Source organism: Anticarsia gemmatalis, chromosome W, assembly GCF_050436995.1.
Source record: "Anticarsia gemmatalis isolate Benzon Research Colony breed Stoneville strain chromosome W, ilAntGemm2 primary, whole genome shotgun sequence".
Lineage (NCBI taxonomy): Eukaryota > Metazoa > Arthropoda > Insecta > Lepidoptera > Erebidae > Anticarsia > Anticarsia gemmatalis.
In genome coordinates this window covers 440,583-460,228 of record NC_134775.1, presented here as the reverse complement: position 1 = coordinate 460,228, position 19,646 = coordinate 440,583, and the positions used below count along the sequence as shown (strand labels likewise).

At 40.9% G+C, this 19,646-nt stretch overlaps 1 protein-coding gene across 1 annotated transcript; it reads right to left on the bottom strand.

Annotated features, from left to right (window-relative positions):
- Positions 1–4,284: 4,284 nt before the first annotated feature.
- LOC142985756 (uncharacterized) lies at positions 4,285–7,557 on the bottom strand. The gene has a single exon (XM_076134003.1). The coding sequence runs from the start codon at positions 7,555–7,557 to the stop codon at positions 4,285–4,287; it is 3,273 nt and encodes a 1,090-aa protein (XP_075990118.1).
- Positions 7,558–19,646: the final 12,089 nt, after the last annotated feature.

The following is a 19,646-nucleotide window of genomic DNA, read 5'->3' as shown; positions in this document are numbered from 1 at the left end:
AACCTCCCAAATCCCGTCCCAAGGTTCTGTACAGACGCTGCTTTGGGCGTATGGACGTAACTAAACTGTGTAGGGACGCTGCGAAAATCGATTGGGAGCAGCTAACGACAGCCCACACAATCGATGACAAGTTGGGCATTTTTTACAAAGCTGTTATTGGGCTGTTTGACGTCCATGCGCCCGTCAGAAAAGTGAAACTCAAGCGACCGCCTGCTCCCTGGATGTCTGAAGGAGTTCGTATGGCCATGAGGCGTAGGGATAGGGCATTCGCAAAGTTCCGCAGAGACCGCTGTGACGACAATTGGGTTCGGTTCAAAGTTGCAAGGAACAGATGCAATCAGATGGTACGCAATGCTAAACGCCGACACATTCTCAGTAATCTATCTTCTTCTTCCCCTGCTGATATCTGGAAGTTCCTTGGGACTCTAGGTATCGGCAAACACCGTAGTAACGATCCACAGTGCACGGTTGGTTTGGATGACATCAATACCCACTTCACTTCCTCTGTACCTTTGGATCACCAAACCAAATGCAACACCGTTCGTGCCCTGATGAATTTACCTCGACTCAATTTCGAATCCTTTTATTTTGCTCCAGTTACACCGGAAGATATTAAGAAGATTATCCTGTCAATTAAGTCCAATGCAGTGGGCGCCGATGGCGTTAGTCGTCATATGGTCGTCTCTGTCTTGGATCATCTGCTCCCCGCCATTTCCCATATCATAAATTTCTCCCTTACCTCTGGTACTTTTCCTTCTCTGTGGCGCAAAGCCTACATTATACCGTTACCAAAAATTCCTAATCCCTCAAGTCCAGCTCACTTCCGCCCCATATCGATTCTCCCTTTCCTCTCCAAAGTGCTTGAGGCCTGTGTACACAAGCAACTAACACAGTTTGTGCTTAATAACAACCTCCTTGACCCACTTCAATCTGGGTTCAGACCAGGTCATAGCACTACTTCCGCCCTCCTAAAAGTGACTGGCGATATTAGGGCTGGCATGGAGGATACTAAAGTCACCGTGGTGGCTTTGGTTGATTTCTCGAACGCCTTTAATACCGTCAGTCATGATATCCTTCTCGCCATCCTTTCCCATCTTAACATATCTTCCGGTGCGCTGGATTGGTTTTCCTCGTATCTTCAAGGACGCCAACAGTCGGTTCACATCGGTGAATCTTCATCGAGCTGGCGTGAACTCGACACTGGCGTCCCACAAGGCGGCCTCCTCTCTCCACTATTGTTTTCAATTTTCATTAATCTTGTGACTAAAAACCTTCAGGGAGCGTATCATCTGTATGCGGACGACTTGCAACTCTACTCGCAAGGAACAGTGGATTCTATAGCCTCAGTTGTCGCCGAGTTAAATAACGACCTCGAGCATGTCAAGTGTTGGTCGATGAAATTCGGCTTGGCTGTTAATCCTACCAAATGCCAGGCTATAGTTGTAGGAAGTAATCGTAGCATTAGTAGGTTAGATCATATGCAGGTACCACCAGTTATATTTAATGGCTCTACCATAGAACTGACCCCTACCGTAAAAGATCTTGGCCTGTACTTGGACTCAACTTTAAGCTGGAGAGCCCAAGTTTCTAATGTTTGTAAAAGGGTCACTGGCATACTGAGGGCTCTTTATCGTCTTAAGAACTTTTTACCTTCTAGGACTAAAGCTATGCTTGTGCAGACCTTAATCTTCCCTCTGATCGACTATGGTGATGTGTGTTACTTTGACCTGAATGCAGATCTCCTCAACAAACTAGACCGTCTTCTTAACAACTGCATTCGATTCATCTTCAACCTCCGCAAGTATGATCATATATCTACTTATCGCTCCCAACTTAGGTGGCTACCTATTCGTGAGCGTCGACACTTACGTGCACTCACGACTCTCTTCTCTTTTCTCTCTTCTTCTACTCCCCCAGCCTACCTAACTCCCTACTTTCAATATCTGTGCGACAATCACAACCGTAACCTCCGTTCCTCAAACAATCTTCTTCTTCTATGTCCATCTCACACTTCTGGGTTTGTCAACTCTTCCTTTCCTGTCCAATCGGTTTTATTATGGAATGCGCTCCCTCTTGAAATCAGGATGTCCACTAACCGTCATACGTTTAAGAGCAAAGTGCGGAATCTCTTGTTAAAACAAGTAGCAGAATCGTCACACTCGTCTTAGTTTTTATTTGTATATATTTATTATTCATAATATAATTTGAGGCCTGCGCAATCGGATCTGTTGTCGGTGTCCGGTGTTGGGGCTACGTCTGGAGATATCAATGTAAGGTTTACTGCAAAAGATATAGCTTTGGTCATAAATTGTATGAAAAGAGGAAAGTCTCCAGGTCATGATAGCCTCAGCATTGAGCACCTGCGACACGCTGGGCCACACTTGCCAAGGGTTCTAGCTTTGTTATTTAATCTGTGTGTTAGCCACTCCTACCTACCGGACGATCTCATGTTTACTGTTGTGGTCCCTATTGTAAAAAATAAAACTGGTGATGTATCGGATAGGTTAAATTATAGGCCTATCTCGCTAGCTTCGGTCATAGCGAAGGTATTGGACAGTCTGCTTGACGGCCATTTAACTGAACATATAAAACTGCATGACGGTCAGTTCGGTTTTCGGGCTGGTATATCAACTGAAAGTGCGATCCTGTGTCTCAAGCAGACTGTGCACTACTACACCTCGCGTAAGACGCCAGTGTACGCGTGTTTCCTGGATCTGTCCCGGGCTTTTGATATGGTCTCATACGACCTATTGTGGAATAAAATGCGTCGAGACACTAGTCTGCCCCCTGAGATTGTATCGATATTTGAGTACTGGTACAATAACCAGAAAAATACTGTTAGGTGGGCGGATAGTAGATCGGATGAATACGGGTTAGAGTGTGGGGTGAGGCAGGGAGGGTTGACTTCACCGAAACTTTTTAATTTGTATATTGACCGCCTGATTGGAGAGCTGAGCAGCACAGGAATTGGATGTCATATCGAGGGAATTTGTGTTAACAATATTAGCTACGCAGATGACATGGTGCTGCTCAGCCCTTCAATCGGAGCGTTGCGCAAGTTACTTCGAATATGTGAAAGGTATGCGGAGGCCCATGGGCTCAGATACAATGTTAAGAAAAGTGAGGTTATGGTTTTTAGAGCTCCCAAAAAAGATTACTCAGATATACCACCCGTCTCACTCTACGGTACACCTTTAAACAGAGTCACTCATTTCAAGTATCTGGGCCATTGGGTCACTGAAGACCTTAAAGACAACATGGATATGGAGAGAGAACGTAGGGCGCTGTGTATCCGCTGTAATATGTTGGCTCGCAGATTCGCACGTTGTACTGAACAAGTGAAGGTCACACTATTTAGGGCATTCTGTCAGACCTTCTACACGTGCAGTCTGTGGGCCAATTACACGCAGGGGACGTACAGCGCTCTGCGTATACAGTATAATAATGCGTTCAGGGTGTTGATGGGGCTGCCGCGCTACTGTAGCGCGAGTGGCATGTTCGCGGAGGCGCACGTGGACGGCTTCCATGCGATCATACGCAAGCGCTGTGCCTCGATGCTAGCCCGGGTGCGCAGCAGCCCCAGCACCATGCTGACGACGTGTGCCGGCCGCTGGGACTCGGTACTGTTGGCACACTGGATAGGCCTCCACACGAGAGCAAGCGCCTGACTTATGTGTACTTGTATTTGTATTTTTACTAACATTAGACTAAGAACATTGTTACTAACAAGAATATGGACAAAGTCTGAAATAAATGTTATTATTATTATTATTATTATTATATTGTATAATTCAGTATATAGTATATTTTATTATTTATTTATGTATATGGGTATATGTATTTAATATTTCTTATTTGTTAATCATTATGTATGTATAAACCTATTTATATTTAAGTACACGTTCATACATGACCTTATTTTTATTTATTGGTAAACCTGGTTCTTAACGTCCTTTATTTTTATTTTTTTAAACACCTACTTCTTTCAATCTCTGCATCACCCTAAGGTAGACTGGTAGATAATGCCTTTGGCATTAAGTCCGCCTATATACACATGTATATGAAGTTTAAAATAAATAAATAAAATAAATGGCGCGACGCGACTCTTCCCTACTGCCAATGCCACATGTACAGTTACGTCGGCGCGCAGCATCCTGATGTAGATGGCAGCTGAATACGCTTCTTCGCTGGCGTCGACAAAGGTATGCAATTCCCTTTCCTGTATCGCCGGGCCAATGTTGTAACAGCGTGCGATCTTCAGGCTCTTGATTGCCAGCAGGTTTTTCAACCACGTTGACCTGCGAGGCTGTAATTCTTCGGGCATGGGGTCATCCCATCCTGTGCCAAATCGCCACGTTCTTGCATCAATCTCTTTGCTGGTGTTGTTACAGGAGAGACCAGGCCGAGTGGGTCAAATAGTGACATAATGATACTCAAAGCTTCTCTTTTCGTTGGGGGACGTGTATCCTTTAGTACTTCTGGTGGCGTCTTATTTTCGTTCAGTTGAAAGCTGATGCAGTCTTTACCGGTCTCCCCCAACAGGCCCAATGTTTTCTCCTTATTACTGCCGATTGGTAAAATCTTATTTTCCTGGTCTGTGTCAAAATGTTGTAACACAGACTGATCGTTCGATGTCCATCCTCGAAGCACGAAACTAGCTTTCTTATGTATTTTATCAACCTCCTTCGACACGCGGACAGCTTCTTCTTTGGTCGGAAAGCTTGTTATAAAGTCGTCCATATAATGGTTCCTGATAATTTCCTTGGCCGCTTGAGGATACGTCTCGCGATGTTCTTCTGCGTTTTTGTTTTTGATGTATAGCGCGGTGCATGGTGATGATGTGGCTCCGAAGATCACAGATGTCATCCGATACTCCTCCGGTGTTTTATTCCCTCTATTGTCTCCACGCCACAGGAATCTCAGCGCATCTCGATCTTCTTCCCTTATTTTGATTTGCATAAACATCTCTTTGATGTCGGCCGAGATTGCGAAAGCGTGTTGTCTGAATCGCATGATGACTCCAGGCAGGTGTTGCAAGAGATCAGGACCAGAGAGCAACATGTCATTTAGGCTTGTTCCGTGTGATCTAGCAGCCGCGTCATGCACGAGTCGTATCTTAGGCTTAGCAGGATTGCATACAGCAAAGTGAGGCAGGTACCAAGTTTTTCCAGGCGCTGCAGGTGTGGTCACAATTTCCGCGTATCCTGAGCTAAGAAGGTTTTGAATCCTTTCTTCATACTGTGTTTTAAGTTTCGGTTCTCTGTCCAGTTTCTTTTCTAGGTTAACCAGCCTTTTGAAGGCGTTGTCAAAATTGTTCGGAATTATACTATTTTCATTCTTCCAGAGAAGGGCGGTCTCGAAACGTCCTTCGGGCAACCGTCTACTGTGTGCATTGAGTATCTCCAAGGCGCGTTCGTCAGGGTCGTTCCTTTTTTTCTTTGCTTCTACTCCGAGTGCTTCCAGGTCAAAGAATTCTTTCATCATTTTCTCCATGGGTTTTTCATCTTCTTCTGGGCTAGTAGTGTATCCACAGAAGTCAACTGTCCTTATCCTAGAAGTTCGGCATCCATGTAAGACCCAGCCTAATTTGGTGTTAGTTGCTACTGGTTGGTCTCGATTTCCAGTCCTGATGTCCAGCGCTACTAACAGCTCCCAGTTGTCTTGTCCAATAAGGATTTTTGGTCGAGCATCTTGGTATATTAGCTGGTCTTCTATGCTCTTCAGATGTGCGCAGTTTTCGACGTCACTTCGGCTAATCGTTTGGTGCGTGAACATTAGTTTCTGCACAGTGCGTACATTCCGCATTTTATACTGTTGGCCATTGGAGTTGTATCGGCCTCGTATGGTTACGTCCACTCTCTTGCTGTTTTCGTGTTTCGCCGTCTCGTTAAGCCCTTGCACCCACATGTCGTCTCGCGGGCCGTCGATACCTAATAATTCCGCTAGGCTTTCTTCGATCAGGGTGATGGTGCTCCCGTCGTCCATCAGTGCGTAGGTGTCGACCCTGGTGCTATTCGGACCGACCAATGTAACCGGCGCAATCTTCAGCAGGGCTCGACGACTTTTTACGGCGTTAGTATTTTTTACAACTTCTACCGCTGACGTGACCTCTACTGGTGCCGTAGTTGCTGGCTGCCCTTTCACAGTATCTTTTCTGTGGTGCAACAAACGATGGTGAGCCATGTCGCATCCGTCTTCACCACATGCCTTGGATTGACAGTTTTCGCGCCTGTGTGAGCTAAGTATGCAGCGGAAACATATTTTATTCTTCTTTGCTATGTCCCACCTTTCGTTAACACTCGCGCTACGAAATCGTCGGCAGTCGGTAAGCTGGTGTTCCTTCTTGCATACCAGACACTGAGGTTTTCTTTCATTGGCTGTGTAGGTGCGCTCCGCCCTCTTCTTGAAGGTTTTTTCATGTGTCCTCACGGTGACGTCTTCAGGTTGCGCGAATACACCACACTTGTCAGCCTCCAAGTTTAAGAATACGGCGAGCCTCTTGAGATCTGGTATATCTTCTTTGGAGCCGTACCATTTGTTCCTCAGTATTGGTGTGAATTTGTCTAGAACAATCTTCACTAGCTCTGGATTGTATAAATATTGTAGTTTTCTAAGAGCCTCAATCGTAGCGACGATGTTAGACACTTTATTCGCAAATATGCATAAGTCACGTGGGTCGTCATTAATTTTCTGCAGATTTCTTAGTTTTTGCATCTCTTTCATAGCCAGTGCGTCCGGTCTTCCGAATCGGCGTTCCAAAGCATCCAAGATGGCTTGTGGGTCCGGCTGGCTGATCAGCATACTGCTCACTGCTTCATGAGCAGCTCCCTTTAAACTTTTCCTGATGCGGGCAATATTTTCGATTTTCGAAAACATTTGGTTTGTTTCCTGAAAGGCGGCGCGGAACGCCAACCAATTACTAATTTCTCCGTTAAAGACTGGTAGCTCCTGTATGTACCTCGGTGCGTCTCTGGACATTCGCACTGCCTGTGTGAGCGCCTCTGCCAATGAAGTGACGTCCGGCTGACGCGCAGGGACACCTTCTTTCCTGTGTGCTTGATTTTCTTCCTTGATAGTGTCCTGTCCTCGCCATTCCGGATCCTTCACTTCTTTGGGAAGCGTGGTCTTGTTCAGCCATTCTTCTACCCGGCTAGGTGCGTCGTCCTCTTCCTCATCCGCAACCGACGAAGGAGCGTAGTCATCGTCTTCATCCTCTACCTCAACGCGCAGTCGCTTTAATATAGCTTCGGCGAGCGCGAGCTTTAACGCGGCAACTTCCTCTTCTGCCTCAATAATTCGCCTTGATCGAGACCCTGTTGTACGCGACGATCTTCGTGTCTTCACTGTGCGGACAGATTTCGCGGTTGGAGCCGTAATCGTATTCATATCAGCGGTCGCTGACCCGAGTACTGTCGCGGCCGCTGACCCCGACAAGGTCGCAGACTCCGACGCGGTCGCGGTACTTAGTATCTCTGTGGCTGGCGTGAGGGCAGCAGTAGTCTCCGATGTCGCCAACTGTTCGGTTATTCTTCCTTTAAGACTTCGCGTAACCGGCATCCTTTGTTCTTGCACTGTTCCAATCCGGCGCTCGAAGTGACCAGCTATGTGGAGGATTACTATTCTTTCAATATGAACACCGGTTGCGAAGTAATATATTTATTTTATTTTCTTCAATTCTTCAAAGTGGACTGTATTATAAACTATTTACTATACACTGTTCATATACTTTACTATGTACGGTTTATTCACTATGTACTTTTCTTCTTTCTCCGATGTGATCTTCACTCGATGAGTTTAAAACTTAAACTGCCGCTACTCGGCGCGCGTCCATATTTATATTCACAAACATTGCTTCTAGAATCATAGCGAAAGATCAAGCGCGCCGTGTCGCGCCGCGCGATGTTCTAGAGATTTTCCGTCTCGCTCGCGCATACGCGTTTTGCCAATACGTCTTTCTCATTCTTGTACTTTCGAGAACGATCGGCGTGTTTAATCGAAGGATCGCCGGCGCTCGGTGTTTCGCGATTGTTCCTTCGTATGATTCTTATTAACTAGGTTCTAATAATAATATTCGTGTTTTTACAAAGTTCTATGTAAACAAAAGGTTGTTAAATAATGAATTTGACATAAACGTATAAAGTAAGAATTTAAATGTTAATTATTATTTAAAATATGCTATTATTTATATATTTATGTAAACAATGTGCAATCTAATTTTTACGTATTACTTTATGCGTTTATGTGCCTAATTTACTATATACAAAAGTTATTTATGCGTTCATCGTGCACAGGAAGTTTGTAAAGATCGTACCAAGAGGCGTTCTCTGGCCTCTGCCTAGCCATTCTATAGAAGGTGGTCGCATATTATTTCAGGTGATTCTATGAGGGTAGGTTACGGTTCCAGTGTCAATTATGATAAGTCATGACAAGGCCCTTTCGGGCTTGAACAACTTTTACACTAGGTTAAACCACTAACCAAACGATAAAATAACATTGTTGATAAAGATTCAGGTTTTTTACATATCGCGGTCTTACAGGTCGGGGAAAAAGTCTTTTCGCATTATAGCTCTTATGTATGAACTTGTAATAAAATCTTATCTTATCTCTACATAAAAAAGCTAGATATTTGGGTACCTCACGAGCTCACTGAACGAAAGTTAATGAACCGTGTACTCATTTGTGATTCTTGAAGCCAAAGAGATTTTATTACAAGTTGATACATATGTACATACTATAATGCGAAAAGACTTCCCCGACCTAATATTTTTTTTCTCCTTAGCCTGAAGGACGACAACGTCGCGATGGTTATGATGAACCCGGTACTCGAAGCCCGACAAGACCCCCGGACACACACAGACCCCAAGAAACGCACAGACCCCCGGAAACGCATAGACCCCTGGACACACACAGAATGGATTTAAATGTAAGCAATTTATATTCATTCCTTTATCCGACAGATAATATTTTTTTCGATTTTAACAATAGGGTAGTTGACTATCAGTTAAATCAGCTAAGTACTCTTTATGAAATGTCAATAACACATTTTAGTATAGAAAAACGACCTAGTGACGTCATAAGTTCCTATTTTTTATTGATATCAAATAAGTGCCTAATAAAATGTTTCAGTCTGTAATAGCTACAATTTCAAAGTTACATAGAGTATGTTTAATTACATTTTGAATGAACTTACTTACTAACTTACTAATACAAGTTTAATAATTTTACATTAACATAGTCAACTACTCTATTATTGAATCCACGACTAACTCGGAAAGTCACCATCAGCCTAGCCTTTCTTTCAACTATGTCGGAGTCAGCTTCCAGTCTCACCAGATGCAGCTGACAGCAGTACATATTTTACATGGAGTGACTGTCGGACCTCCACGGCAAAAGACTCACGGCTTCTCTTTAAAATTTTCAGGAAAAACAGCGTCTAATAATTGCCATAACGTACAGATTTCTTGAAATTCAGTACGAAGCGCTGAAAGCTCAGTTCGGCAATCTCTACAATTTAGATTCATTTGCCGATATTTTGACAAGAACTTGTTTGGCCACTGGCGTGAGTAGGGAAGCCATTGTTAAGATAATTGAAGACCAGGAGAATTTCAATCTGACGACCGAGTATACCAGGTTATTCTGGCAGTGGTTGATCGATCAGAGCAGACGCGGGTAAGTTGTATTAACTCTTTAAATCTATACTAATATACTAATATATCTATACTTCTATACTAATTACTAATCTATACTTATAATAAATCTGTAGAGAGGTCAATTCTGTACTTTGAATATATTTAAAAAAAAAACCAACGGGGGATGTTTAGTAACGGATACTGATACCGAATCTGCAATTTATAATTTTCTTTTCTGTCTGTCTGTCTGTCTGTCTGTCTGTCTGTCTGTCTGTCTGTCTGTCTGTCTGTCTGTCTGTCTGTCTGTCTGTCCTCCGTCTGTATGTGTCGCTATCACGTAAAAACTACCGGATAGAATGCACAAAAATTTGGTATATGCATAGAATAAGTAGTGGAGCAACTTCTAGGATACTTTTTATAGCATAAAATTTCAAAGATTTTTAGAAAATTGAAAAAAATACGTAGAAATCGTTTGAATCTGCGTTTCCCTATAGAGACCATAGATGGCGTTGCAATCCATTTCACAACATTCGCATAGTTAACGCGGCGCCTGCCGTATCGATACCTGTTGTTCGCACCAACCAATAGATGGCGTTAAAAAATAAACAACGGATGAAATATAATAATAATAATAAATTTATATATAGCAATTAACAGGTGATGTTGATAAATGTGTGTGCGTGTGTGTGTGTATGTGTTTTTCCGTGTGTGTTTGTGTGTGTGTGTGTGTGTTTGTGTGTGTGTGTGTGTGTGTGTGTGCGTGTGCGTGTGTGTGCGCGTGTGCGCGTGCGCGCGTGCGCGTGTGCGCGTGTGCGCGTGTGCGCGTGTGCGCGTGTGCGTGTGTGCGTGTGTGCGTGTGTGTGTGTGTGTGTGTGTGTGTTTTATACTATGTATGTAAGTAGTGATTCTGTTGTTATGTAATCTTGTTGTAATAGCCATTCTGACGCTTTTATTTTTACTTCGTGTATGTTTAGGTCAAGTATGTTTAGCTGCTTGTGAATTTTTTTATATATGTGTATACTTATTACGAAGTGCTGATGTTTCGCGAAAGTGGTTTTGTGTCGAATGCCTGAAGGTAAATTTGTGCGCTTATTACGATTTGGTGGGGGTAAGCTAGTATGTGTTCTGAGGATAGAGCGTAGGACAAACAGCTGGCGAACTGTCAGGACTTTACAGTCTGTGTAGAGTTGTACAGTTGGATACCTATACGGTTTTTTCATCATAACCTTGAGTATAGCTCTCTGTGCTCGCTCTACTCTCAGGAGATTTGATTTATTTGTACCACCCCACACAGGTATGCAGTATCCTACGACGGATTGGCATAACGCGAGATAGACCATTTTTAATGTGTCATGATCAGCAGATTCTCGAAGCGTTTTAAATATAGATACAAAACGCATCATTTTATTTATCAACATACTTAGCTGTTTGTCCCATCTCAAACCGTTGTCTATATGTATACCCAAGTACTTAACACTATCTACTTTAGCAAGTTCAGGACAAGGGCATGGACTTGATGGGGTTAAGCATGAATGCGCCTTAATTTTAAATGTTTCCAATGGATTTCTTTTTGTATTAGCACGTATTTGAAACGGAATGAAGCATGATTTGGAAACATTCAGTGTCAAGAGGTTAGTGCTGAACCATTTTATGACAGTTGTCGGGGCAGATTCCGCGGCTTCTCTTACTTCTTCCCATGTAGGAGCATCGACAAGAATTGCCGTGTCATCAGCGTATACAAATATATTTGAATTTGGTAGCGTCAGCGAACATAGGTCATTAATGTATACCTGAAACAATAGGGGCCCCAATATGCTACCTTGGGGCACCCCGTATGTAACGACTGCATCGTCACTAAGATGCGCGCCAATTTTTACTTGATATTTGCGATTTTTAAGAAAATCTTTAAAAATATCCAAGGTTATGCCACGTATACCCATATGTTCTAACTTTAAAATTAAGTTTGGGATACAAACTGTATCGAAGGCTTTTGACAAATCTAAAAATATGCCTAAACATTTTGTTTTGCTGTCCAATTTCCTAGCAATACTTTGTGTCAGATCCATTACAGCATCCTCAGTCGAGACGCCGGCCCTAAAGCCATACTGGTTATTAGCTATGAGGTGATATTTATTTAGAAAGCTTTTCAGGTTTTTGCTCAAGGTCTTTTCTAGTATTTTTGATAGAGCAGTCAAGACTGATATTGGTCTGTAATTGTTGATACAATTTTTATCCCCTCCCTTGTAAATTGGATGAATTATTGCTTTCTTCAGTGCATCTGTGCCTCCGTGGCGCAGTGGTTTAGGTCGCCACGCCGATACCACTGCAACGGGAGGTCGTGGGTTCGATTCCCACACGGAGCAATTATTTGTGCGATCCACAAATAATTGCTTCGGGTCTGGTTGTGCTTTGTGTCCGTTGTTTGTATGTTTGTAAAAGTCCCCGCGACACAAGAGCAATTCTTAGTGCGGGAGTTGTCTTTTTAACAAAAAAGAAAAAAAAAAAAAAAAGAATCTAGGAATGTGCCTGTTTTTATGCATAGATTAAATATATGTATGTACTATCGGTGGTACTAATGCATGACGACACATCTTTAGCAACGACGCGGATATGCCATCCCAACCCTGTGCACAGTCACTACGTAATTGAAGAATTATCGTTTCAATCTCATATTCGTCGACTTCAAGTATAACTAGAGAGTTGGAAGGTGGCTGTGACATGTTATGTTCGTGTCCTAGAGATGGTATAGCACCTGCTGATGCTTGCTGATGTTAAATTTTGTTTGCTAAACATTTACCTACGTTACCAAAGAAAGTGCATACTTGATTTAGCGAGGAATTAGTGTCATAACCTTTATTTAAAAGTTTTACGGGGCTAGTACTTATGTTACGAGTGTTTGTTATGTTTTTAATGGTCTTCCATAAGGCTTTTGGGTTATTTTTCGCTTTTTCTAGTACAGCTCTTTAATACATAACTTTAATTTTTCTAAGCAAATTGTTGCAAAAGTTACGATAACGTGTATATGTTAATCTTATTATCATGTTATCCGGTGCTTTTCTATGTTTAATGTGTAATTTATCTTTGTTTTTGATGCATCGCAAGAGTCCAGGGGTTATCCAAGGCTTTATGATTCATTTTTTACTTGGGATGCAAGTATGTGTTGTGTGCTTTGAAATTGACGTTGTTATTGTAGATATGAATTCATTTAAAGCGTCATTTGGGTCGTTAATGATGTAAATATTAGTAAAGTCGGTGGTTTCTAAATCGAGTTTGATAGCGGCAATGTCTTGGCGGATAACACTATGATTATTTTTATTTTTGTAGGATTTGAATTTATAAGGGTTAGAAGAGTAGGTTTGTGATCTGTAATGTGAGATTCCAAGACCAGTGTGCTACATGACAATTTAGTTTTTAGGAGAGTGTGGTCTAAACAGTTTTCTAGCCTAGTGGGGTAGAAATGAGTAGGCAGTAACCCATGAGATGAATTTAGAAGGAGATAGTCTAGACTTCGGTCATTTCTGTTGGATGGTTTTATATCTATATTCAAATCGCCCACAACGGCTATGTTAGGTATTGTTGATAGGCTATTTAGAACATCGTTTAGGCCAGACATGAAAGCATCAAACTGATCTCTGGTATTAAAGGAGGGCGATCGATAGATTGCTATGATCGCAAAGTTGCCATTTATTTGACACACTAAACAGTTTGCGCACTTAATGTCCGGCTACCATACGATAACATTTAGACCTACTCTAGCATATATTGTGACACCGTCATTTTGGTTAGATATCTTATTCGTATAGTAAGCTTCAAACCCGTCAAGAAGCGGTATATTGCTTACCTTACTTAGCCAGCATTCTGTTAAAATAACAACGTCAAATTTTATTTTAGTAAGGCACAACAAGACTTGAAGGGCATCAAAGTTTTTTTTTATACTCCTTATATTTGTATGAAATAATGTTAAATCATTATTCTTAGGGGTAATATACTTCTCAGTCTTCTGGGCTGCACGATAATGAGTTTACAAAATTCAACTCTTCAAGCTCGTCATTAATTTGATTTATCGCAGTCATTGTAGAAGATATTTATTTCTATATATGATTTGACTGAAGCCTGCCGGAGATAAGGATGAGATATAAACATACATACATATCGGACTAAATAGAAAATGTGTTTTATACTATATAATATCTTTACCTTAAATATATGTACTTTGTATGGTGTGTAGATGAAAGTGTAATTTATGCAGTCTTTGTTGTAAGAAATGGAATATAAAAAATAATTACGGGTTACGCGGTTTCGGACGTATCATCGCAAGTATACATTATTACGCGTGTGAAGAGCTCCGGCGCAGATAGGTCTGTCTGTACCTGTAATAATATTCTGAATCCAGACGGGTAAGCAATGGTCAGTCTATAATAAGGTATTATATTTACACTGTAAACTGCTACGGATACAGACGAGAGCGGAAAACAAGGTAACCACAGGAAATCAGGCCTGTCTGAGCCTGTGTCACATTGTGTGTCCTTCGGGTCCCTTTCGTAAATAACCATTAGATGACAAAAGAGTTGTTAGCATTTTTATGTGTAGGTGTATCGAGTGCTTCGCAATTCGCGTGCTCAAACGAATAAGCAACAGTACGAAATTCACGCGAGCGGAGCCGCACGGGTCAGCTAGTAATATAATAAAGCTGAAGAGTTTGTTTGTTTGAACGCGCTAATCTCAGGAATAACTAGTCCGATTTGAAAAAATATTTTAGTGTTAGATAGCCCATTTATCGGAGAACTATGTAACATCATGCTACGACCAATAGGAGCAGAGTAGCAGTAAAAAATGTTACAAAAACGGGTAAAATTATGACCCATTCTCTTTTATGTGATGCAAGCGAAGTTGTGCGGGTCAGCTACTTTGTATACTTAGTAAAGTAGATTTAGCTTATTTTGAATGATGTGAATAATATACATTGTTAATATTCCTTCAGTAAACTAAAAAGATAATAATTAAGAACCTCCTCCTTTAGAAGTCATCTAAAATCAAAAATTTTCAACAGTATGGCGCCCGCACACGTCGAACAAATGCCATTTACCATGCCCCAAACACAAGGCTTTTTACCAACATGGCCTCGTACTTGGCTACCAAGAGACCCTTCACTCGAAATAAACGTGACTCCGGAACCGTTACCGATGGAAACCAGGCCCGTGATAGGGCAATTACAGGAGCGGGATATCACAGAAGTGATATTAACGGAGTCTAACGAAGTCTTGCCTCAAAGTAAAGAGAACGATCGTGAATTACCGCCGATTATGTTTAACTATGATAGGTACGAGGAGTTGATGTGGTAAGTTTTTTGGGATTTATTATTTGTTTTTTATTAGTTAGTTCTTGAAGGGATGCGGATCTGGGAATATGTTAATTAGCTTTTCGCCCACGCCTTTGCTCGCGTGGCAGTCCGTGGCAGAAATTTAAATTTTTGAAAATTCTAACCTTTTCAAGAGTTCACGGAAGGCTGACCCCATCACTATATTTATGGGACGAATAGCCAGAAGGAGAATGAGGAGGGAATTTTCAAAAACCTCTCTTATACTTTTGAAAAATAGTCTTATATAACACTGTAATATTTTTTTACAACCTACTAGACCTTTAAAAAAGAAATCAACATTCCTATTGCTTTTGCAGGACTTTTCTAAACCCTTTACAAGAGGCACGCACAAACAACACTAATTCAGAACCTATGTGCAACAATGAACAACAAGACCACGCATCGCCACAATACATGAATGTACCACCAAATTATGACCACGTTTTCCCTGGTCAAAATTTGCCCGAACGAAACAACAACTATCCCGACTCAATGCCTACGCAAAATGAGCCATTCTCTATGAGTAATTGTTGCTATGGACCTCAAACGAATCAATTTCACCCTCAAAATAACATGACTAACCAAAATGATATTTCGAGCAGCCAAAATACGAATGAAGGCAAAAATATAAATTCTCTGAAATCTACTTCTCGATGTGACGCTGCGTGGTGGGAGTACATAAAACGCTATGTAAATAGCAATATATATAATACTGATACAACTGGACAAAATACTCATGCATCTGGTCAAAACATACCAAGTTTCAGCCAAAATAATATACGGCCTGTTTCGTCCAGTCAAAATGAGTCGCAATATCGTTCAACGGGCCAAAGAAATTGTACTATAACATCTGGTCAAACCACCGACTATTACACAACATCAGCTGATAATAACAGCTGGAGCGCACCATCGAGCCAAAGTAGTTGGCCAGTTTCATCTAGTCAAAGCAACTGGACTGCAACACCGGGCCAAAGTAGCCGGCCTGTTTCATCCGGTCAAAATGATTCAATGTACGTTTCAGCGGGCCAAACAGCTACTGTTACATCGGGCCAAAATTCCGAATGGCTCACACAAAATGAATCAAGATATGTTTCACCGAGACATACTAATAATACAACATCGTACCAAACTGAAGGGAACGATACGTCGGGTTATAGCAATTGTAAGGTTTCAGCCAGACAAGGTGACAGCCAAAATAACCCAGCGAGAATTAGTCGAAGCAAAATTTGCACGAAATCTTCAGAACATATATCACCACCGGTGGAAAATAATCTGATAAACTATGAACTTTTGCAGAAATTACTTGATAGGGGTGTTTCTGTGGCATCAACTTCGCATCCAACTCCTTCAAGTACATTTGCAGATAATGAAGCTTTGAGCAATCAAATCGACTCGAATAATGCATTATTAAAGGAAAATTCCAAAAATTACTCAAGTACAGGCACAGAAAGATGTCGTAATAACGGGAATTCGCTCAATCGTGGCAAAAATTCTTACTTAAATAGATCAGAAGGTGGGAATAACGATTCGGATGTCGCTTTAGATCTCTCTATAAACCAAGGTCGATCAATGACAAATGATTACGAAATGGTCTCGCCAGTAACGCCAAATTATGAAGAGAATGCAGTGGACGAAGTGGGTGACGTTACTAGACCTATAGTTCAGAATGGTTTCTTTGGGGAGAATGTCGAAGTTGAGAATATAACAGTGGAGCCTGATTTGGATAGGCTATGCCTGTAAGTATGAGTTTATTTTATTAAAGAAACTTTTCTGTTATTGTATTTGCTAATATTTAAAAAAAATTCCGTTCATATTTTTTCGTGAGTAATTTGCGTGTCCACTTCGTTGAAATAAAAGCGTACTTCGGAGTTTAGACATATGTTCAAAATTCTGAATTAATAATATTATTAGTTAGAAGACATTTGTCATTCATTTTACATATGTATCTGTGGGTAATATTCAAATAAATCTGTGTCTGCAGTTAATAAACGAGAATTAAGATGTAGATGGGGGAAAATTATAATAATCTCTTTATCATTATAACAATCTCCTTATTATAAAAATGTATCTATTTCAGATTAACCGAACCAATAGCAAAGAATAGTCCTACACCGACTACCAAGGGAAAGAAAAAAGGATCCATAGTTAAAGGATTAAAACCAGAGATTCAAGTCAAACGTGCCAAAGTTAATGAAAATGTATCCACGGTTGTAGAAATACCTATAGAATCTGATACAAAGTTTAAATCAACACCTGATATACCCACAGTTAGTCAAACGTTCGATGGAGATGTGCATAGTCCACCCATTGCAGAATTTTTAATAGTTAAGTCATCTTCACCGCCAGTGCAAGCGCCTGATACAGCATCTAGCTCGGAAGATGAAATACAAGATAATGAAATAAACATCAATGAAGAATCAAGGCCAGTAATCAGGAATAATTCAGTTGAAACCAGATATGAACTGGATTTAGGGATAAATTCACATTTATCGCTACCGCGATTACAAGCGCTTGAAAGAGCACCAGAGATTGTTGAAACTATACATGCAGACACCATTGTTGTAGAAGAAATGGCCTCGTCTACGAATAAACTGCAGCCTGATACAATAAACACAAGCGACAATCCAGCAATTGACGATCAAGCGATTGACAATAGTGCACAAAGAAAAGTAACTTCATTGAATGCTCCAACAGACCTTCAATCATCGAATGACGAATTAATGGATGAGCAAATGGAAGATATGTTATTGCAATCCGATACAGATACTTTAGATGATGAAATAGAAGGGACTCCAAAGCAGACCGCTGAAGAATATGAAGCGATGTTGTTGGATGAAACATTGCCTGAAGAAAATACTGAACAATCAGTGGAAAAAACAAGTAAAACTAAAGTAACAGCGAATAAGAAACGTGATGAATTTGTATTAGATACAAATGAAAATATAACACCACTAGAAAAAGAAAAAGACGAAGCTGTAAGTCAAATGTTTCCGGAAATTTTGTCTGATGATTTAACAGAAAGCGATGTCCCGGTAGATGAGGCGCAAATATTAGATCCAAAATTAGAAAAAACTGTAAACGAAGTGATCGATTTTTTAGGATCCCAGCTTATAGCTAAAACAGGTCGTGCTGAATGTACAACAGATCCACCATTTGCTAATGGGGAATATGCACCTATAAATGAGGAGGAAGCTTCGCAAATAGGACAAGTTTTGGAAGCTAATCAAATAAATTATAATGGATTTATTCCTGATTCACTTGTGACTGAAGATATAAATCCAGAGCCCGCACTACAAGCAACTGAAATGTCTCAAATAAATTATGTTATTCAAGACCCAGCATCTACAGCTATATCAGGATTAACTACAGAAGTCCAAGAAGACCTGCTGGGTCTGCAATTCCTGTCTCATGTCGCGGAATTTGTGAGAACACAGCTTCCCCAAAACATTTCAAGGTCAGAAGTAACAGATGGTATAGAAAACTTGACTAACGAACAATCGGAGTTTATACAACCTTCAGAACAAATTACTGAACCTATAAATAATGCTGAACTAGGAACTGTAAAACCAAATCTTGATACAAACATAGCGAAGGAAAATTTTGATACTAATGAAATGAAATCAGAACGTACAGTTACAGGTAAAAAGAGGAAAAGGAAGCCTTTATCAGAATCACAATTTGTTAGTTCCATACCTTCTAAAATGAGGAAACCCTCTCTCTTGGTAGGTCCTACAACGAGACTACAAGGTAAATTAGAACAACACATTGAATCTGATTATGAATCCGATATAATAAGCTTAGCAATTGAAAATGTACAACCTGACGAGCCTGAAAAACAGATTGACGGTCCAACTGTTGAATTAGAAGTTTCGAAACTTGAGACAGATCCTCAGGAGGTAGAACCTGAGGATTCGGAACATGGCAAGTCGGAACCCCAGCAATCGGAACCCCAGCAGTCAGAACGCCGACAGTCCGAACCCCATAAGTCAAAACCCCAGCAGTCGGAACGCCAACAGTCCGAACCTCAGCAGTCAGAACCACACGCGTTAGAACCTGGCGAGTCTAAATCTGACGATTTAAAACTTGACGAGCCAGAAGCTGACGATTCAGGAACTGATGATCCAGAAGATAAAAAAGAAATAAATACTGGGAAAAAAGCAACGACAAATGCTAAACTAGAGGATACGGCAACTTGTAATATTCAAGAAAATGATTCAACATCATCGCCATCAGTATCCAATACTACTATTGAATTTAATACTAAAAAAGACGATAACTGTGATAAAGATAAACCTAATTCTACAGAAGACGGTATAGATGGAGATGATGAAATTGACTCTGAACTGTTAAAAAGTGACGCTGAGACTGTAAAAGAAGATATATCGATTAAAAATAACATATCTAATACACTCGATGAGGTTACTGAATTAGGAACAGCCGCAAATATAACCGCTGTGGAGAGTAAAGCGAAAGATACTGATCAATCTAATTTAAACGAAGATTCGCAAAAGTCTTCCGAATGTAAAACACAGTCTCCTATTACATTTGGATCTATAGAAGAGAATAAGGTCAATGACTCTATAGAAAAACCGGGTAACATTAAAAATGGTACATCCGTACAAGATGTGAAATTAGATCATAATGAACCTGAATCGGTT